Here is a 16,320-nt window from a genome sequence, read left to right as displayed (position 1 = left end):
CAACCATTAAGATTAGTTTTGATATTAAATTAACTGTTCCAGTAATGCTGTGTCCTGTCAGGTTAGTGTGTATTTATGTTAATGAGGAGGGCGGGCTTATTGTCCCTTTAAAGACCCAACAGTGTTTTTTGGTCCTCATAAGTCACACTTTTGTCAAAAATAGAAATGTCTGCCTATACCACAATAGAATTAGGTTACTGTGTATTGAAGTTGTGTAGCTTGTATGTGAAATCTAAAGTGAGCTGAATTTATTTCTGATTTTTTTAAGTGTTTTAACCTAACTGCCGGGCAGTAGAAGCCACACTGTCAAAATTTCTTCAGGAATTTTCTAGTTATTAATATTGTTTGTAAAATGTCTGCTGTGAAAAAAGGCCTTCTGTCTCTCCTTGATTAATATTTCCCCCACTGTTCAGTTGTGTTTTCAGTACATTTGTCACATAATTACCTTATAATTGTCAGCCAGAATTACTCGGAGCTCCTGTGGTTGCGCAGGACCTTTAGGATCTCTGAGCTGTGATGGCCACTGGTGGATTTTCATTACTACTTGTAAAGTGAAAAAGATATGAATTTGCATAATATGCCTGGGATGGTATGAAGCACAGAGGCAAAGTCCACACAGCGTGACACTGTTTCAAAGGGACCGAATGCTCTGTGGAAACTGCACAATTCATCATGATCGTCTACAACAGATCGGATCAAACGCTCATCGGGCTTCTCGTCGTCGTGATGGCGGCAGCAGAGGTGCAGGAAAGGCTCTCGCCTGAGTGTAAACAGTTCCTGTACATGGGCACGCTGCCTCGGGGGCTCGAGGAGCAGCCTTTTAAAAAGATTTGCCAGTTCTACGAGGGCAACCCGCGATTTGTCACCCTGTACGACACCATCAACCACATCCCTGTATATTCTGCGTACACCTTCAAGCGCTCGGACGGCTCCAAGAAGGTTGATGTGCCTTGGATGTACGAGCCACAGGTAGGGGCTGAGTGTTGCATTTCCTTTTAGGAAAGTATAATTTCCAAAATTTGGAAAGATCCTTTGGCAATGAGTATTATCTGTTAATTAATGTACTTAACTAACATCATTTCTAGTGATGACACTGTTTGTCCTGACAGCTCTCCACAGTGTCTGACTCTCGTGAGATGCAGCAGTTCCCTTCAGAAAACGTCCACAAGAATTTTGAGGACGCTCAGGCCGTGCTTGACGACTACTCTAACTCTGTGATCTTTGAACGTGGCCAGCTGAATCCAGACGAGCACCAGGCCCACCCGAACGACAAAGCATCCACCTACACCCTGACGAACGTGGTCCCCCGAGCCAGAGAGTTCAACATTGGGCCCTGGAAGAACCACGAGCACACCGTCCGCAGGCGGCTCAACAACTACTGCCGTGGCACCGCCTATGTGGTCACCGGGGTCACCACCTCGGGCCAGACAATCCGCCGCCACAACATCAACCGCCTGGGCATCCCCACCTACTTCTGGTCGGCCTACTGCTGCGTTGATTTTGACCACAATGCGCCGTACTCAGAGCGCTCAAAGTTTCCTGCGTTTGCTGCTCATGGGCTCAACGAAAGGGAGGATAATAAGGTTCAAGAGATGACGGTGCAGCAGCTGGAGGAATTCCTGAAGAAAGTAACTTACGTTGCCAGCTCTTTCCAGATCTTCTATGACAACTGTGTGTCTCTTAATAGTGGGAACAGTGCCCTGCACCTGCCTTGAGCAAAATGGGGATGGGTCCTTCATATTCAGTAGATTTGACATTCCCACCGGTGTCAATAATATTCAACATTTAGCAGCTGAGTAGGAGTGAATTGTTTCATATTTATTTTAATCAATTTACTCTAAATTCTACAGTTTCCTTGAGTAAACTAAACTTGTCGCCCACATGTCTCAATTTGATTCCCATTCTCCAATTTTGCATATAATTGCTTCGTGGCAGCATGCTTGTTTAAGATGTTAGTCACACCACTATTACTCTGGTTGTTATAATTGGACTAATCTTCACTTATTTTATTAAGTATTTACTCTGCATTTTTTAGTTTAACAAAATATACTTTATTAAAATGTCCACTTACTAGCTTCTCTGAGCTCTGTTTGCAGAAGAGGATGTCATTGAAGGCTCTAAAGAGCTACTAAGTGGACCTGTGAGCTTACATTTTGTTACACATACTGATCCTCCATGTTAACATCTGTCAGAAAATATAAAAATGTCCCCATTTGTCACCAAGGTACATTTCAAAACTGCAAATTCTCCCAATAAATATATTTCAACTGTGTTGACTCCGATGGTGCATAAACTCGCCATGAAAACCTTACATGGTTGTACTCTGCATTCACTTTATCTCATGACCTGCCTCTGTGGGCCTTTTGTGCAGCACAGACAGATTAGAGAGACTGTTTTACATACAGCCACTTAACTGTAGCACTACTGAGCACTTATGAAAAGCCACACTGACAAATTCAAGACACTGCCAATAACCAGATTCAGACTCATTTCAGCGTTTTTTTATCCTTACAAGAATATTCACAAATACACGAAAGAGTTTAACTTTCCGATGAATAATAGGATTTTGTGTTGCCCTGCTTATCAGAATAGAGTAATACAGTCACAACTTTTTAGGGGTTCAGCCTCTTGTAGTTCTGTTCTGAATTTTTGTGGTACTCCCTTTTGTTGAAATTAGGATCTACACCGTGACATAAAACGTGAACTACAAAAGCTGAATTAAATCTAATTAAAGTGGAGGGTAAAATTAGAAAGGACAATATCACTCCCAGTAAATATTTTTGTGGCTTTGTTCATCATTATTGCTTAAGAGTCGGGATCTGCTAAGATGTCTCATAGCTGATACAAACAGCATGAAACCATAAAAACAGTGAAATGACTCAAAACTAGGAGGGCAGACGGACCCCCGGGGTGAATGATATGATTCGGCTCTAGTTTGAGAGGGTAGCTGTGTTCTGCCAGCTGGCATGTGCCACAGTGCCAGATGGTCAGCTCCACTATTTGACCAGCAGCAGACTGAAAGGAGCCTAAATTACATTTCACATCCTTAAATGGAAGCACACTTAACTCTGAGGGCCAGTAGAGGGAGACAATCTGTGTAGCGAAACGCTCTCCCGTGGCGACTTTAACAATTGTGCATTGAACAATATTGAAAAAGAGCCTCATGATGAAAATAAATCAACCGCATATTGACAATACTTGTGTCAATGACAGACTTCACACTATAAACTCAACAGTTTTAATTTCTTTCTGCAAGAGTTTTTTTCAAATCACACATTCAGCTCAAAGTTAAAAAACAAAAAACAAACCACATTTTTCTGTACAAAAAGGGCGTGCCGAGAGCCCCCTGAGCAGCAGGGCTTAACGTACGAGACAGCACCCTGGCAGCACAGTCCACTCAAATCAGTCAAAATAAACAGTCATCTCAGCACAGAAACACTTTAGAGCAAGTAAAAACATAAAAAAAGAAAAGCTGAATAATGACTATTGTTGCTCTTTGTAGTTCAAAGAAATAACCTTTTGGCTTCACATAGAACCCATTTCTCTCCTTCACACACACATAATACACATAAAAACACTCACAACAGTAAGTAGCCACAGTAGACTGGTGCTTTGCGGTCTGCAGCAGTTTGTGCCAGAGTGTGTGTGTTGGTCTCAGTTGAACCAGGTGGTATTGAGCTGCGTCTGTTTCTTGATGCTCGTGTCCAACTTGAGGACCTCTCTGATGGCCATGGTAGCATAGGTTGAGGGAGGCAGAGAGAACTCCAGCCGCAGAGCCCGATACTTCCCCTCTGTGGGAGGAAGGAGAGACAAACTGGATCAGAGTTGTCAAAAAACTAAAAATCAGCATTCATGCATCTCAACCCTATGCATCTTATACACACACACCTGGAGCTTATGCTACACTCATCGAGGTGGGACAATCGACAGACAGGCTGTAGTTTGACCATTTATATTTATTCTTTTAATGATTTTGAGGAGCTCTGCTCCACAGTTGAATCATTTCAGTGTCTCCATTTTTTTCTCTGTTCAGTAGTTCTTTTGTCCACAGATTGGTAGTCCGGTGTGTTAACACACACCAAAAAGGAACCGTACCTTTGTTGAAGACAGGAGCGGGTTTGTTCTCCATTTTCTCAAAATCACTATGCACCAGGGAGATCCTGGGGTCGTCGTACTGGATCACCTGCCTGCATCAAAGAGAAAGAAATACCACAAAACACCAGGTTAGAGGCATCGCAGTATTACAGAGCAATTCAAGTCAAGCATTCAAATACCTGCAGTACGCAATAACAGCCTCCGTATTACAGTAAGGTTAGTATTACAGCATAAAGGTCTGAAAGCATGAAATAATATTCTAGTATTAATTTGGTGCTGACCAGCTGACATCACTGGGTCTGATGAGGATGCGTCTGTAGGCTCCAGCCAGAGAGTAGTCCTTCACTTTGTGTCTCATTTTGTCGATGTCCAACCCGTCTGCAGTGAGCAGCTCTCTGTATCCTTTACCCACTGATAGGCAGACACAAGCATCACAGTCAATTACAAGCTTGTTTGTGTTAAAACCACTCAATGTTATTTTTCACAGCTATCTGTTCATAAAACATGCAACAAAAAAAAAAGAAGAAGAAAATAACTCAAAATCCCCCAAAGCGACTTCTTACCGGGATGAGTGGGGTAGATGACATCAAACCCAGGAAGTGGCATCACAACGTCATGGATGGAGCAGCTCTCGGCCTCCTCTGCAGACAACACGTGTGCTGTAGCTTCATGAGCACAGACAACATCCGTATTAGTTTTAGTCTGTTTCAATAACAGTAGATTTCTTTCTTCTGTAGACTTAAGCTGGGGAACAACACATTGACTTGATTTGGTCGCTTTTAACTTCTGGTGACAGAGAAATTGCAAAAAAAGAAAATAAACTACCGTATTTTGGATATCTGTTCCTTCAAACTATCTCCTGTTCTTTGAAACTATTGAAGTATTAATTTGTCATTTTGAAAAATGCTTGTATTTGTTTTCGTGCCGAGAGTTAGACGATCCCACTCTCATGTCTGTACGTGAAATACGAAACTCCAGCCGGCAGAGGGTTAGTTTAAAAATGTGTGCTTGTTGAACCATTCCTTTAATATTTAACATTAACATATGAGCTACTTACTTCCTTTGAGCACAAGGTCCCCCTCCACGGCCTTCAGGCCGAAGGCCTCGATTCTCCGGCTCACCATGGTGTTCCACACAACGCTCTGGTAGCTGTGGATGTACATCAGGCGGTTGTTACGAGGGATCTGAAAAAAAGAGCAAAGAGTGATCAGAGATATGCAGAAACCTTTGAATGTGAATGAATAGTCAGTGAACATGATGGTTTAATAAAAATAGACGCAGCATACAACACATAGTTACACCTGCCCAGTGCAGTAGCCGTACTTCTGGTCGGGCACTTTGACTGGCTGTACTACTTCTTTTATGTTCTGTATGTCTCGCTCACATTTTCAGCCTATTAATAGCATCATTACGGAAAAAAACCCACAAGATAAACCAACCAGTGCAAAAGCAGTGACGATGTTCTTCTGGCCGTACATAGACAGGCCTCGCAGCAGCTGCCCCTCAACGCAGCGCTTGTTGGGCAGCTTTTTCAGGGCGGCCTCTGGGTCCCGAGTCTTTGCCCACTCCTCCCTGCAGCGGACCAGGAATTCTTTCTCCGCTGGGGAAAGCAGTAAAGATGGAGGAAGGTTTGACATACTTCTCAACCACTTAGAAGAAAAGACTGAGGACAAAACAAAGGGCTCATTACCTCCAGGACGAGGCTTCAGAATTAAATCCACCACCTCTTTCCAGTTGTTTTTCAAGATAGCCCTGCCCCCAAACAAAAGGAGGAAACAGCCCGTCAGTCCATTTATAATCTAAATTGTATGTCAGCATCTCCTCGTGTCATGACCTTACCTGCCAACTTGTTGTGTAGGCACAGCTGTGGTGCCAAAGCGCTGCATGCCGTAGTAGTTGATGAAGCCCGTCTGCTTGAGGGATGACAAGGCCTGACTGACCTGCTCATCTGTCCCAGAGATGTTTCTGGGATACAAAGTACTGGTTGGTGACAGCTAAGCAGCATTCACAACAGAATACAGGAGAGGGCTCTACTGAATATACGTGAACCCTCTACATAAACAACACCTGCTGACCTGATGACCACAGTGAAGTGGTTTCCCTGCAGCTCTCCCAGCTTAAGAGGGTGGTTTTTGTAGCAAAAGTTTCCCAGCTTGAGGTTCATGAGGCACTTGTTGAGGTGAGCCAGCCTCTCCGCTGTGATCCTGAGAGGACAGGGACTAGGTTTCTTTAGTTACTGTACAACAAGCCGGTCCACCAGAGACAGTCTGCCTAGTAACAGCAGAAACACCTCAAAATGCAGCATTTACCACCTATTTACAATCACCCGCAGACAATTTGGAAATGGAAGCACAGTCATGAATGTTAAAGCATAACACACTCACTTGAGCACTGCAATCTCCTGCACAGTGATGGCTCTCTTGTCCTTGGTTCCCATGTAGGAAAACATGTTGGGTCTGAGCCTAGAAAGACAAATGATGGTCTTAGCTACAATCACATTTCATGGGGAAAATAAACTGTCAATCTGTCTCTTATTATCCAGTGATGATCTTTTTTTACGTGCTACATTCAGACCTGAGGAACTTTGAGAGAACATTGATGGCGTCCATAGTGTCCTTGTTCTCCTTGTACAGGACAAAGTGGCAGAAACTGCCACGGTTTTTGGGCCAGAAGTGTTTCCTCTGAGCTTTTCATGGACACAGAAGAAAAGGTTGCACTCAAATACAGATTATGAATTGTTGAGCTAAACGCATAAAAAAAAATTCAAATACAAAATCAATTTTAAAGATTCAAGTTAAAGCGTAACAGATTTTGCACTACCACATGTTTACCTGTAAAGAAAGCTACTTTGTGATTGCAACAAAATAACATACTACTTTATTTCGAAAAGCAAAAAGCATTTTAGCAACCGACACCTAACTCCATCTGGGTTTTACCCGTTTCCTCTGCGCTGTGTGGAGAATAGGTTCTTACCTGCAGCTGCTTTGACCTCTATCCACCAGAGAGGAGCAATAGGAGGATAAAATAATGTTACTGAGAAAGAGATGCTTACGGATCGTGTGGCGAGTTGTCATGCATGGGCCTGAGAGTGGAATAATGGCATTTCAATGGTTTTTGCAATAAGGGAGCAGGGTTTATCAACGCACCACGATACTGAATCTCCTCTTTCCTTATTCTCTTTTAAAGTGTTCATTCTAACCAAAAATCAGTAATCCACTGAACAATCAGTCAGTCATGACCAAAACAATGAGTGAGATGCATTGGAGCAGAACCATGCAGGTGTCTTGATCATGAACATGCACAAGAGCATGCAACATATTGTACTGCACTGGAGACCACATGCACTGCAACACATAAGCTTACGGTACACATGCAATAAGTCCGTTCTCTGATTTACTGGTTGAGAAGTCTGTCCAGACAGTTAAAGGCTGACATCTGGTTCCGTCTCCTCTCCACATACCTGCTAACGCCTTCTTCCCAGCAGCGTGGTAGGCCACGATGAACTTGCGCCCTTCCTTCTCCTCCGTCTTCGTCTCCAGACCAGCATACAGAGTCTTGATGGCTTTGTGGACCAGCGTCCGCTTCTCTTTAGTGTCATCCATCACCTACAGATGTGAAAAGAGGAGTAAGGACATTACGTAAAAAAAAAACTCTTTCGGGACGTCATAAAAGGGATCCGGGAAGTGTAGACTCACCTCAATGGAGACGTTGTCCTCTTTATTCTTGAAGAGCTGCAGCTCCCCGAGCTGCTTCTTCTGCTCTTCAGTCAGCACGTCAGCATCCTCCGGCTGCGGCTGAGCCTCTGGGACTTCCTAAATTAGATGAAACACAAAGCATATGTAACTTGATGTGATGTTTGCTTTATGTTATGTATGTTATGTATATTTTATTTGATATGGACATCACAGTAGCATTAGAATTGTAACATACATTTATGCACAAAGCCCAGATGCACTGTGTTAAGTGTTTGTAGCGAAATGCTAATTTACAACACCTGTCCACAGGAGGCTTTTTTAAAGAAGTGAAAATAAAGAAGTTAAAATAGAAAATAAAAGAAAAAATATATCCACAAATACATACACATGTAGGCATTTAAAAATAAGCTTTAGGTTGGAATAGTTTATAAAGCTTTCTACAAAAGGTTTCCTTTAGTATTTGTTTTGCTAACAGCATCATCGTCCCCTGAATTTATAAAGGATGAATTGAAAAAAAAGTGCAAGTCTGTTCTGTCTTATATGATAATCAGGCTCTATTTTTCCACTCCTCCATAATAACGAGCTCGACAGCTGTTTTTCCAAGACACTTGGGAAGATATTCGATATTATCCAGATAATGGAAATTCACCACGATCAACTAACTTTAACTAACGATCACATTTTTTTTAATTGCGATCCACAATGAAATCCTATATACACATCCTTATAGAGACTTGACACTGGTGATTGAAATTCAACCCAACATCTTACCTCAGCCTCTGGAGGGATAGAGAGGTCATCTAAATGCACAATCTTGCCTTGTTTGCTGATTTCATTCACCACGAAATCTGAATATCTGAGAACAAGCCGCAACAAATAATCGGTTAAAACAATCCAAATTGATAGAAATTAGGCAAACTTCTTCATGACTCTGGAGGACGAACCTTTCCTTCAGGATTCCCGAGAAGCCCTCGTGGTCACTGACATACTTCAGGATGCCCACATCCAGCTCAGTGAGGCCATGCTTCATCATATCGGCAAAGGTCTCGGCGACCTCCTCCTCCTCCTCTCCATCGCTCGCGGGCTCTTCCTTCACACCGTCGTGGGGGGGGCCTCCATTCTTTTGATCCTCCTCAACTTTTGGTTTCTTTGACGGCGTGTCTTCCTCTTCATCCTCTGGACAGCCTCTCTTTTCCCCGACTTGGACAGGCTCAGACTCAGCCATCAGAGCAAAGCTGTGGCAACAGCGACAGAGAAACTGTGCTTTAGTTCAGATACAGCCGTTACCTGGGCTCAAAGATAACCCTATTTTTTTATGGTATTTTAAAGTTATTTTTGCTGTTATTGGGTGTCAGCAGAGGGCAAAGGTCCCCAGCTGGCTACAAAACTGGAGACATTAAAATTACATAGTTTTGAAACATGTAACCCAATTTCAAACTCCTCACTCAGCAGGATGCTACGAGACAACAAATATCTAAAAGAATAGCCTGCATTACAGACTGGGGGTATGGAGAGAGGGGAAGTATGACAAAAGATGCTATTAAGTTGCATTATGGGAAATGAAGGATCCATTTTTTTGGGAGCCTGAACCATATTTGCCAAATACCCTCTGTGACAGATCCCCCCTGTATCTTAAACATGTTATGGTGTAATTAATAGGAACACGTTACATTTGCACATTAAAACAATAAGCTCTGAACATCACGGCTCCTGTTGCATCTCCAATTGCAAGTTTGCCTACTTTGTGAAAGTAAACATTAATTTTGGTATGATGCATCTCGTTTTATACAACTACTGTACTAGCATCTACGCAGTAATGTAACACCGCTGCACTGACGTCAACTCAAAACACAGCTGTGTTGTATTGCAGTGTTAGTTCGAGTAATGACAACAAGCTGAACTCACGTCAATGGCCTAGAAACTAAGATGCTACTGACTGTTTGTGGCGCTGAAGAGGCGAGAAACAGACGTGGATCTGGGAAACTCTTCTGGTCTCACAGCTGCCAAACACTTGCAGACACTTCTTACCGGACCCGAGTTTAACACAGGCACTGGAAAGACACGACGAACATAACGTAATGCTGACATCGCCAAAGTTAGCAAATCCGCTAGCGCATTCGCACTGCCGTCTGTTAGCTAGCATCGCTGGCTATAGTTAGCGCTACTAGCAGAAAAGCTGTAAATAAATAAAGCGACAAACGTTGATGTTTTCTAGACAAAAGTCAGATTTAACTTACCTGTGTTTGGTGATATTCAGAAGAGTACGAACTGCGTTGAATGCCAGCTTTTCCCACACGTGTGTGTGTGTATGTGTGCGCTTGTTCCGGAAACAGATCCCAGCCTAAAGCCCGCCCCCTGCAAAACGTTTGGTTAAGTGACCTGTCAATCACGAAGATTCAAAGATAAAATAAAACCAAAAAAACACTGACTTAAAGGTTCGCTGGATAAATCGACGGCAAAATTATGATAAAAAAGGAGTAATAAAAAAAACCTCCACAGCTAAAAATGATCATATCTTCATGTTAAACGTTGAAAACGACTCATAACTTTTCTTCTGCAATACTACAAAATGCGTGTCTTCATGATCCATATTTCTCCTTTAATACTGTTTGACTGTGATATCCTTCATCTTCACCGGCGCCGTGGCTTAGATGGTTAAAGCGCCTGTCTAGTAAACAGGAGATCCTGGGTTCGATTCCCAGCGGAGCCTTTTCACTGTGAAGCCCTAGAAGACGATCCAACAGGATAAACATCTAAGACAGTGGTTATGTTCGATGTGCTTATGAAAAAGCCACCCTTTTGTGAATGGGTGGCTTTGTCAATGCTAGCTTTGTCTGTGCTTGACTATACTCTACGAATTACATTGGAACTGTAACAATTGATAAGTCATCAACTGAAAATTGATCAGCAAACATTTTAATAATCAATGAGGATTTATGCAATATTTGCAAACACATAATGAGGAATAAATGGGGATTAAAAAATAATGGGGACAAAGCCTATATCTTTTACATGGTGGCAAACTATTTTTTGTAAGATATTGGGGATCATAATGATCGTAGTCCTAGTAACAAATGTGCACCTTTGTGATTATTATCCATAAACTTACCACAAACACTTATCGTCTAATTCTGACTTGTCTGTCGGAGAGAGTGCTGCTTTGACTGATAATTTCACAATATTTATGTCCCAAATTCTTTAGTGCTCAATAGACAAGATACAACTGATCCAAGATCAGACAAGATATCCAAACAGCATAAAGCAGGCAGTGGGCTGCAGACATGCAGCAATACAAAAAACGAACACTATAAATAGTAGAGAGGCAACATGGGCTTACTACCAAGTTATTATACTAATAGAGTCTGTGTAGAAATGCATAGCTGAGGAGGAGTATTTCACATACACTGCTAGACTACAGTACAGTACCTTTGTTATGCAATATGTATATTGTGAGGTCTTCATCTGAAGCATTTCTAGAACAGGAGACAGAGAGACAAGGAATGACATGCAGCAAAGGTCATGCATACTTAACCTGCAACATGCATCATTCGACTTACTTAGCTTATGACTTACTGTTCATCCTTTGGCTTTATCCAAAAACAACCACAAGATGTGTGGTGTTAGAAAAATACTTTTTATAGAATAAAAATGTAGCCTAATATACGTAGACATGTTTTAATACACATGTTTGGATTGTTGCATGCTCTAATATTCTGCTCGGGAAAAATGCCCGACTAAATATGTTCTGCTGTTAAACCTAAATGTGAATGAGAATACATTCGTGCACAGTGGTGCAGGATCTACGCAGGACTGCACGCAACCACCGCAAGGGGGAGCGCGTGCCATCTATAGGTAGAGGTTAGTGTGCGCTCGTGTTTTTGTGTGCGCGCGCGAGGGAGAGAGAGAGAGAATCCGGCTGCTGCCTCTGAGCTGCCCGCTCCTGCTGAGGGGAAGAGGAGGAAACATGAGCTCCAGGAAAGGTGCGTATCCCTCAGCCTCTGACTTGACCACACTTCTGGTTGTAATTAATACAAAAGATGGCGAAAGTTACGCGTGTAGCTATCCCTACCGGGTGCATGCTAAACGACGCCGAATGCCCCTTGCCAGCAAGCTTCAGAGACTAACGATGTGTGTTTATTCTCTCTCTTTCCTCCCCGTCCATCCAACACCCTTCCCCGGACTCGGACGTCGGTCGTTCCCCGTGGTTCAACGTTACCTCACCCCCCGGCAGTGATGGCCATCCAGGCCAGAAAAAGGAGGCCGAAGGGGAAGAAAGACAGAACGGGTAACCATCGTAGGTAAGCAGCAGGGGCGGCGGCGGCTGGTTGGTGACTGTTCGACGTAGTGAGAGAGTGATGTGTGTGTTTGCCCGGGTTTGGTTTTGTTGGCAGCGGGTCCGTCTCCGCGTGACGCCGGCGCTGCTGCCGGGTGCGTCGGCGGTGTAGACTGCGCGCATATGGCAAAAGCCGTGTATTTTCAGCACACAGGACGGGCTGCTCTGGAGTGCGGGAAGTTGCAATTTACGTTAAGAGGACACAGATCTGGACGACGAGGAACCCACTTGACTCCCGAACGGCAGTTTCCAGCAACATTTGCACCCAGAGTAGCCTTCAATCCCGAAGATTCATACCTAAATTTGCCCATTTTCCCACGACTGATGGCCTCTTGATTGATTGCTCTCTGATGGTTTGCAGAAAGAGGTGCGATGTGACAGCTCATTTCCTTGGCCCCTCTGCAGCAGGGATAAGGAGTAAAAACACCTCCCTTCTCTAGCCTATTTTGGAATCTCTCACAAGGTGTTTGATGATGTAACTTTTCTTGAATTTATTGGAGCATTGTTTCCTGCTGTGTGATTGTGTGTCTGTGGTTTTGTTAGGCAGTCTCGCACGGGTATTTCAGCGTGATTTCACCCGGCGTTGAGCGGTTGCAGCGCACTTGGAGTGTGCGCAGCGCAGCGGCTCTGTAAAGTGCATGCGAATTGGAGTCGGGAGAGCGGGGGCTTACGTCATGGCACGATGCTATTGGAGCGACGTCACCGGCAGCCGAAGAAGGCATCATCAATTAGGTGATACCAACGGCGCGGCCACCCCAGGGGGCAGCTCGGTGTCTGCTGCTCGAATTTGCTGGAATTCCTAAACGCCTGCACATTGAATTACAGCAAACAGATGGTGTGCAAAACAACAACAATATAAATTCATAAAGCCAGTGGTTGCTATGGGTGTTTTGGATATTTCCTATCGCCCAGTGTAGCTGAGATATATACAGTAGGGCTTAACTCTAGGGATAAGGATTAGGCAGACAGAACATGAGAAATAAAATGACTCTTGATTCGAGATTACTTTTTAAGGATATTCAAAATGAAATATGGCTGCAGGTGGTGATGTAGTCAGTTGGTCTGAATATGCAATTTATCATTTTGTAAAACAAGGAAAAGCCTCAAATTTCCGAAGCTTGAAAATGTTTTTTGGTTGTTGCTCGTTTAATGACTTAAACAGTTAATCGATGATCAAAATAAATGCAGTTTAATTTTCTGTCAATGGACTATTTGTTCCAGCAGTACAATGAAGCAAATCAGGTAAGCTCATTAGCTAGCAGACGCTTATCCTGGTCTGGGTCACAGTATCTCTCTCTCTCTCTCTCTCTCTCTCTCTCATCTCTCTCTCTCTCTCTCTCTCTCTCTCTCTCTCTCTCTCTCTCTCTCTCTCTCTCTCTCTCTCTCTCTCTCTCTCACCCATACACACACACCCATACACAGTCACACCCATTTCCACCACAAATTTAGACGTTCCTATTCAGAGCAATGCGTTGCTACTTAACTTTGATCTTTAGCTCATACAACTTCGCACCCATGTGTGAACTCATTAATTCAGACGAACATGCACATCAGTGCAGGCACAAACAAACGATGCCGACTGTGACTCCTTACCCACCAACTGTGTGTGTAGTCGACCTGATCTCGCTCAGTCTGGCCGACAACAAGAAGAAGAGAGCTTTAACTGAAGCGTAGAGAACACATCATGGTTGCTGTGGTCCATTCTTCTTTTCATCAGTGTCACATAGCATACCCACATATGTGCTTTCAGCCATTCTCCTCCACAATTCCTCTACTCAGAGTGAAGCAAGGCAGAGTCATGCTGGGGCGTATGTGAGGTGAACAACACTTTGCCCGAACAGGTGCAACACAATGGTATGCCTTTATTCGAGAGTCATTGGTATATAGACATGACAGGAAATGATCAAAGAAAGAGCAACATTAGATGCATCGCATACTATGCCTATAGAGGATTGAGGTTGATTTGATATTCTGTTTTTTATACATGAGTGGGCAAGCTCTGTTGATAGGTCCACGCTTTGGTCCAGACTGAAATATCTCAAACCCTATATGGACATTCATGGTGCCCAGAGGATGAACGCTATGGACTTTATGATCCCTCACTTTTCCTAAAGCGCCAGGCAGCAGCAGCGTGACATTTTTGGCTTTAAGTGAAATATCTTGACAAACAATTTGATGGATTGTCAGGAAATGAGCATCATAATGTAAAGATCCTTACACAGGATCAATGCTATGACTGGCTGATCCCTGACTCTTCATCTTACGCCAACATCAGGTCAGAATATCAGTCTTTAGTCAATGTCATCCCCATCAGCCTCAGCTGTGCTCTGTGTTTGTTGATGGTTCGCAAATGTCAGCATACACAGGCTAAACTCACATGGCGAACCAGGTAAATGCTACCTATGATTATGAACATGTTCGCCATGTCATTGTAAGCATGTTAGCGTGTGGATGTTGGTGTTTAACTCAAAGCACAAATGTTCCAGAAGAAGTACATCCTCGCAAATCTGTACTCCTAGTCTTGTTCAGACTAAGTTTGTAGGTTATTAATTGGTGATCGAGAATAGCAGACGTATGGAACTGTATCAAGGAAGGTATTGCCAAAATTGTTGATCATTCTATCATTTAATTGTTTTGCAAAACCTGGAACCACAAGCTGTACATATAATAAGAAATTATCACAATTACTGTTACTGTGAGGCAGTGTAAACTGTTTATTTGCAGATGCTCTCAAGTGATGACACCTTGACAGTTATTTATTTATTGTTTCTTATATTACTGGTCATTAGATCGGTCATCTTTTAATTTGTCACTCGCAGCTGCAGGATCTCACACACCTCCGATCAGATAATGACAGGATGAACGTTTTCCACTTTCCCTCATTCACAGATTACAAAACGGTGTGGCGCGTTTGTTTCTGAGGGTAACTGCGTCATCTGTGAGGGATCACATGCTAAGTGACAATTCAGCGTGACGTTTAAGATCTTCAGCAGTAGATCAGACACATGTTGGAGAGCAACTGCATGGCTTGCTGAGCAGAGAACTGATCTGTTGGCCTTTTGCAGCTGCAAGTCTGTTCTTCAAAGCCTTCTTTCCAGCTTTTATCGCTTCTGTCCGATGTGCAATGCCAGCAAAATTCAAAGACCCCAGTTGTGCGTTGGTGTTATTTTTGTTGGATTCATATACTAAAATACCACAGTATTGACTGTCTGTGTGTGTGTGTGTGCAGGGTCTGTAGGTGGAGTAGTAGGAGATGCTTTGAACTTGGTTGTGGCCCAAATGAAAAGTTCATCCTAAGTTCACTTTGATGCACTGTCTCTTTTCATCATCCAATTTTTGCTCTTGTTGGCCTTTTGAAGTTCAGGCTATCGCCTGCACATCATCACCTGATCTTATCTCTTTATTCAAGCAACAGATGTGTTGTTCCTTTGACCTGTCTTGCTGCTCCGGCTATTGGTATTGTACAACATGTGTGTGAGTCAATCTGTGTGTGTGTGAGAGAGAGGTACTCGATATGAGTTGCGGCGTTGAAAGCTGGTACTGAGCCAGCTGAGATGTTGTGTGGTCCAACAGGTTGAGGAGCTAATGCTAACGATTTAGCATGGTTTAATAAAGGTTCCCAGTAGCATTTCTTATACCAGTGGCTACATGTGTTTTTACGGGGTTCCAAAATACTGATTACTTTCAGTATTGATAAAGCTGCTTATTATTTTCTGGATAGAATGCTATTATTTTTATTTAGAAGGAGAAACTCACCGAGTAGTGGAGCAAACTGGCATTTAAAAAAATGCATGTTGATACCTGCTTTTATTTTGTACTGTAGCCTTTAACAGTGGCAGTGGTTTCAGTTCTTATGAACTTCAGTCCTTTAATAGTCAGATAAGGATTTACAGAGTCATCATCAGCTTAATTATATTTGAGTATTTAAAGTGTTTAGTGACGGGTCAAAGCTTTTACACATTTATTTTTCTCACTTTTTCATCCTTCCCTTTATTGAGTTGGACCATCATGCTTTTAAAATGACAACTATTACATAGTGTGCTGATACATATGACTGAATGAGGTCACTGCAAGAGATTATATGTGAACTAATATTTGATTAAAGATCAAACGCTTGATCCGCGTGTTTTAATTCAGATTGTAGACGTGTCTGCTTCTCACATTAGACGATGACGGCTCACAGCAGGCTTCGAGTGG

At 42.9% G+C, this 16,320-nt stretch overlaps 3 protein-coding genes across 7 annotated transcripts in view; 2 read left to right on the top strand and 1 right to left on the bottom strand.

Moving 5' to 3' along the window:
* Nucleotides 1-672: 672 nt before the first annotated feature.
* LOC306782991 (endonuclease domain-containing 1 protein-like) lies at nt 673-1,715 on the top strand (the record flags this gene model as incomplete). The annotated part of the gene is made up of 2 exons (XM_079276514.1): nt 673-969; nt 1,110-1,715. 2 exons carry the CDS (start codon nt 673-675, stop codon nt 1,713-1,715), a joined length of 903 nt encoding a protein of 300 aa, XP_079132640.1.
* Nucleotides 1,716-3,222: 1,507 nt separating this feature from the next.
* Nucleotides 3,223-10,121, bottom strand: pus7 (pseudouridine synthase 7). 5 transcript variants are annotated; one of them, XM_079278451.1, is made up of 17 exons: nt 10,028-10,108; nt 9,728-9,841; nt 8,735-9,025; nt 8,562-8,646; nt 7,791-7,907; nt 7,556-7,700; nt 6,670-6,781; nt 6,480-6,557; nt 6,171-6,299; nt 5,935-6,060; nt 5,786-5,847; nt 5,535-5,695; nt 5,153-5,279; nt 4,659-4,760; nt 4,377-4,506; nt 4,096-4,187; nt 3,223-3,791 (listed from the first exon to the last, which is right to left on the bottom strand). In XM_079278451.1, the coding sequence occupies exons 3-17, from the start codon at nt 9,013-9,015 to the stop codon at nt 3,655-3,657; spliced, it is 1,884 nt and encodes a 627-aa protein (XP_079134577.1). In that variant the 5' UTR covers nt 9,016-9,025; nt 9,728-9,841; nt 10,028-10,108; the 3' UTR covers nt 3,223-3,654. The 5 variants fall into 5 exon arrangements, with proteins under 5 accessions (XP_079134577.1, XP_079134573.1, XP_079134575.1 ...); XM_079278447.1 differs by lacking the exon at nt 9,728-9,841 and having other exon boundaries at nt 8,735-9,048; nt 10,028-10,121; XM_079278449.1 differs by lacking the exon at nt 9,728-9,841 and having other exon boundaries at nt 10,028-10,115.
* A 1,633-nt stretch (nt 10,122-11,754) lies between these two features.
* Nucleotides 11,755-16,320, top strand: part of srpk2 (SRSF protein kinase 2) — a gene marked incomplete at its 5' end in the record, with an annotated part of 60,748 nt that continues 56,182 nt past the window's right edge. Inside the window, 2 exons of the mRNA XM_079270352.1 lie at nt 11,755-11,770; nt 12,022-12,088. Of these exons, the coding sequence (XP_079126478.1) occupies nt 11,755-11,770; nt 12,022-12,088 (83 nt within the window). The remainder of the gene's footprint in view (nt 11,771-12,021; nt 12,089-16,320) is intronic.

The sequence above is a fragment of the Melanostigma gelatinosum genome (assembly GCF_949748355.1).
Source record: "Melanostigma gelatinosum genome assembly, chromosome: 1".
Lineage (NCBI taxonomy): Eukaryota > Metazoa > Chordata > Actinopteri > Perciformes > Zoarcidae > Melanostigma > Melanostigma gelatinosum.
Note: the sequence above shows the minus strand (reverse complement) of the source record. Positions and strands in the feature narration are given on the sequence as shown.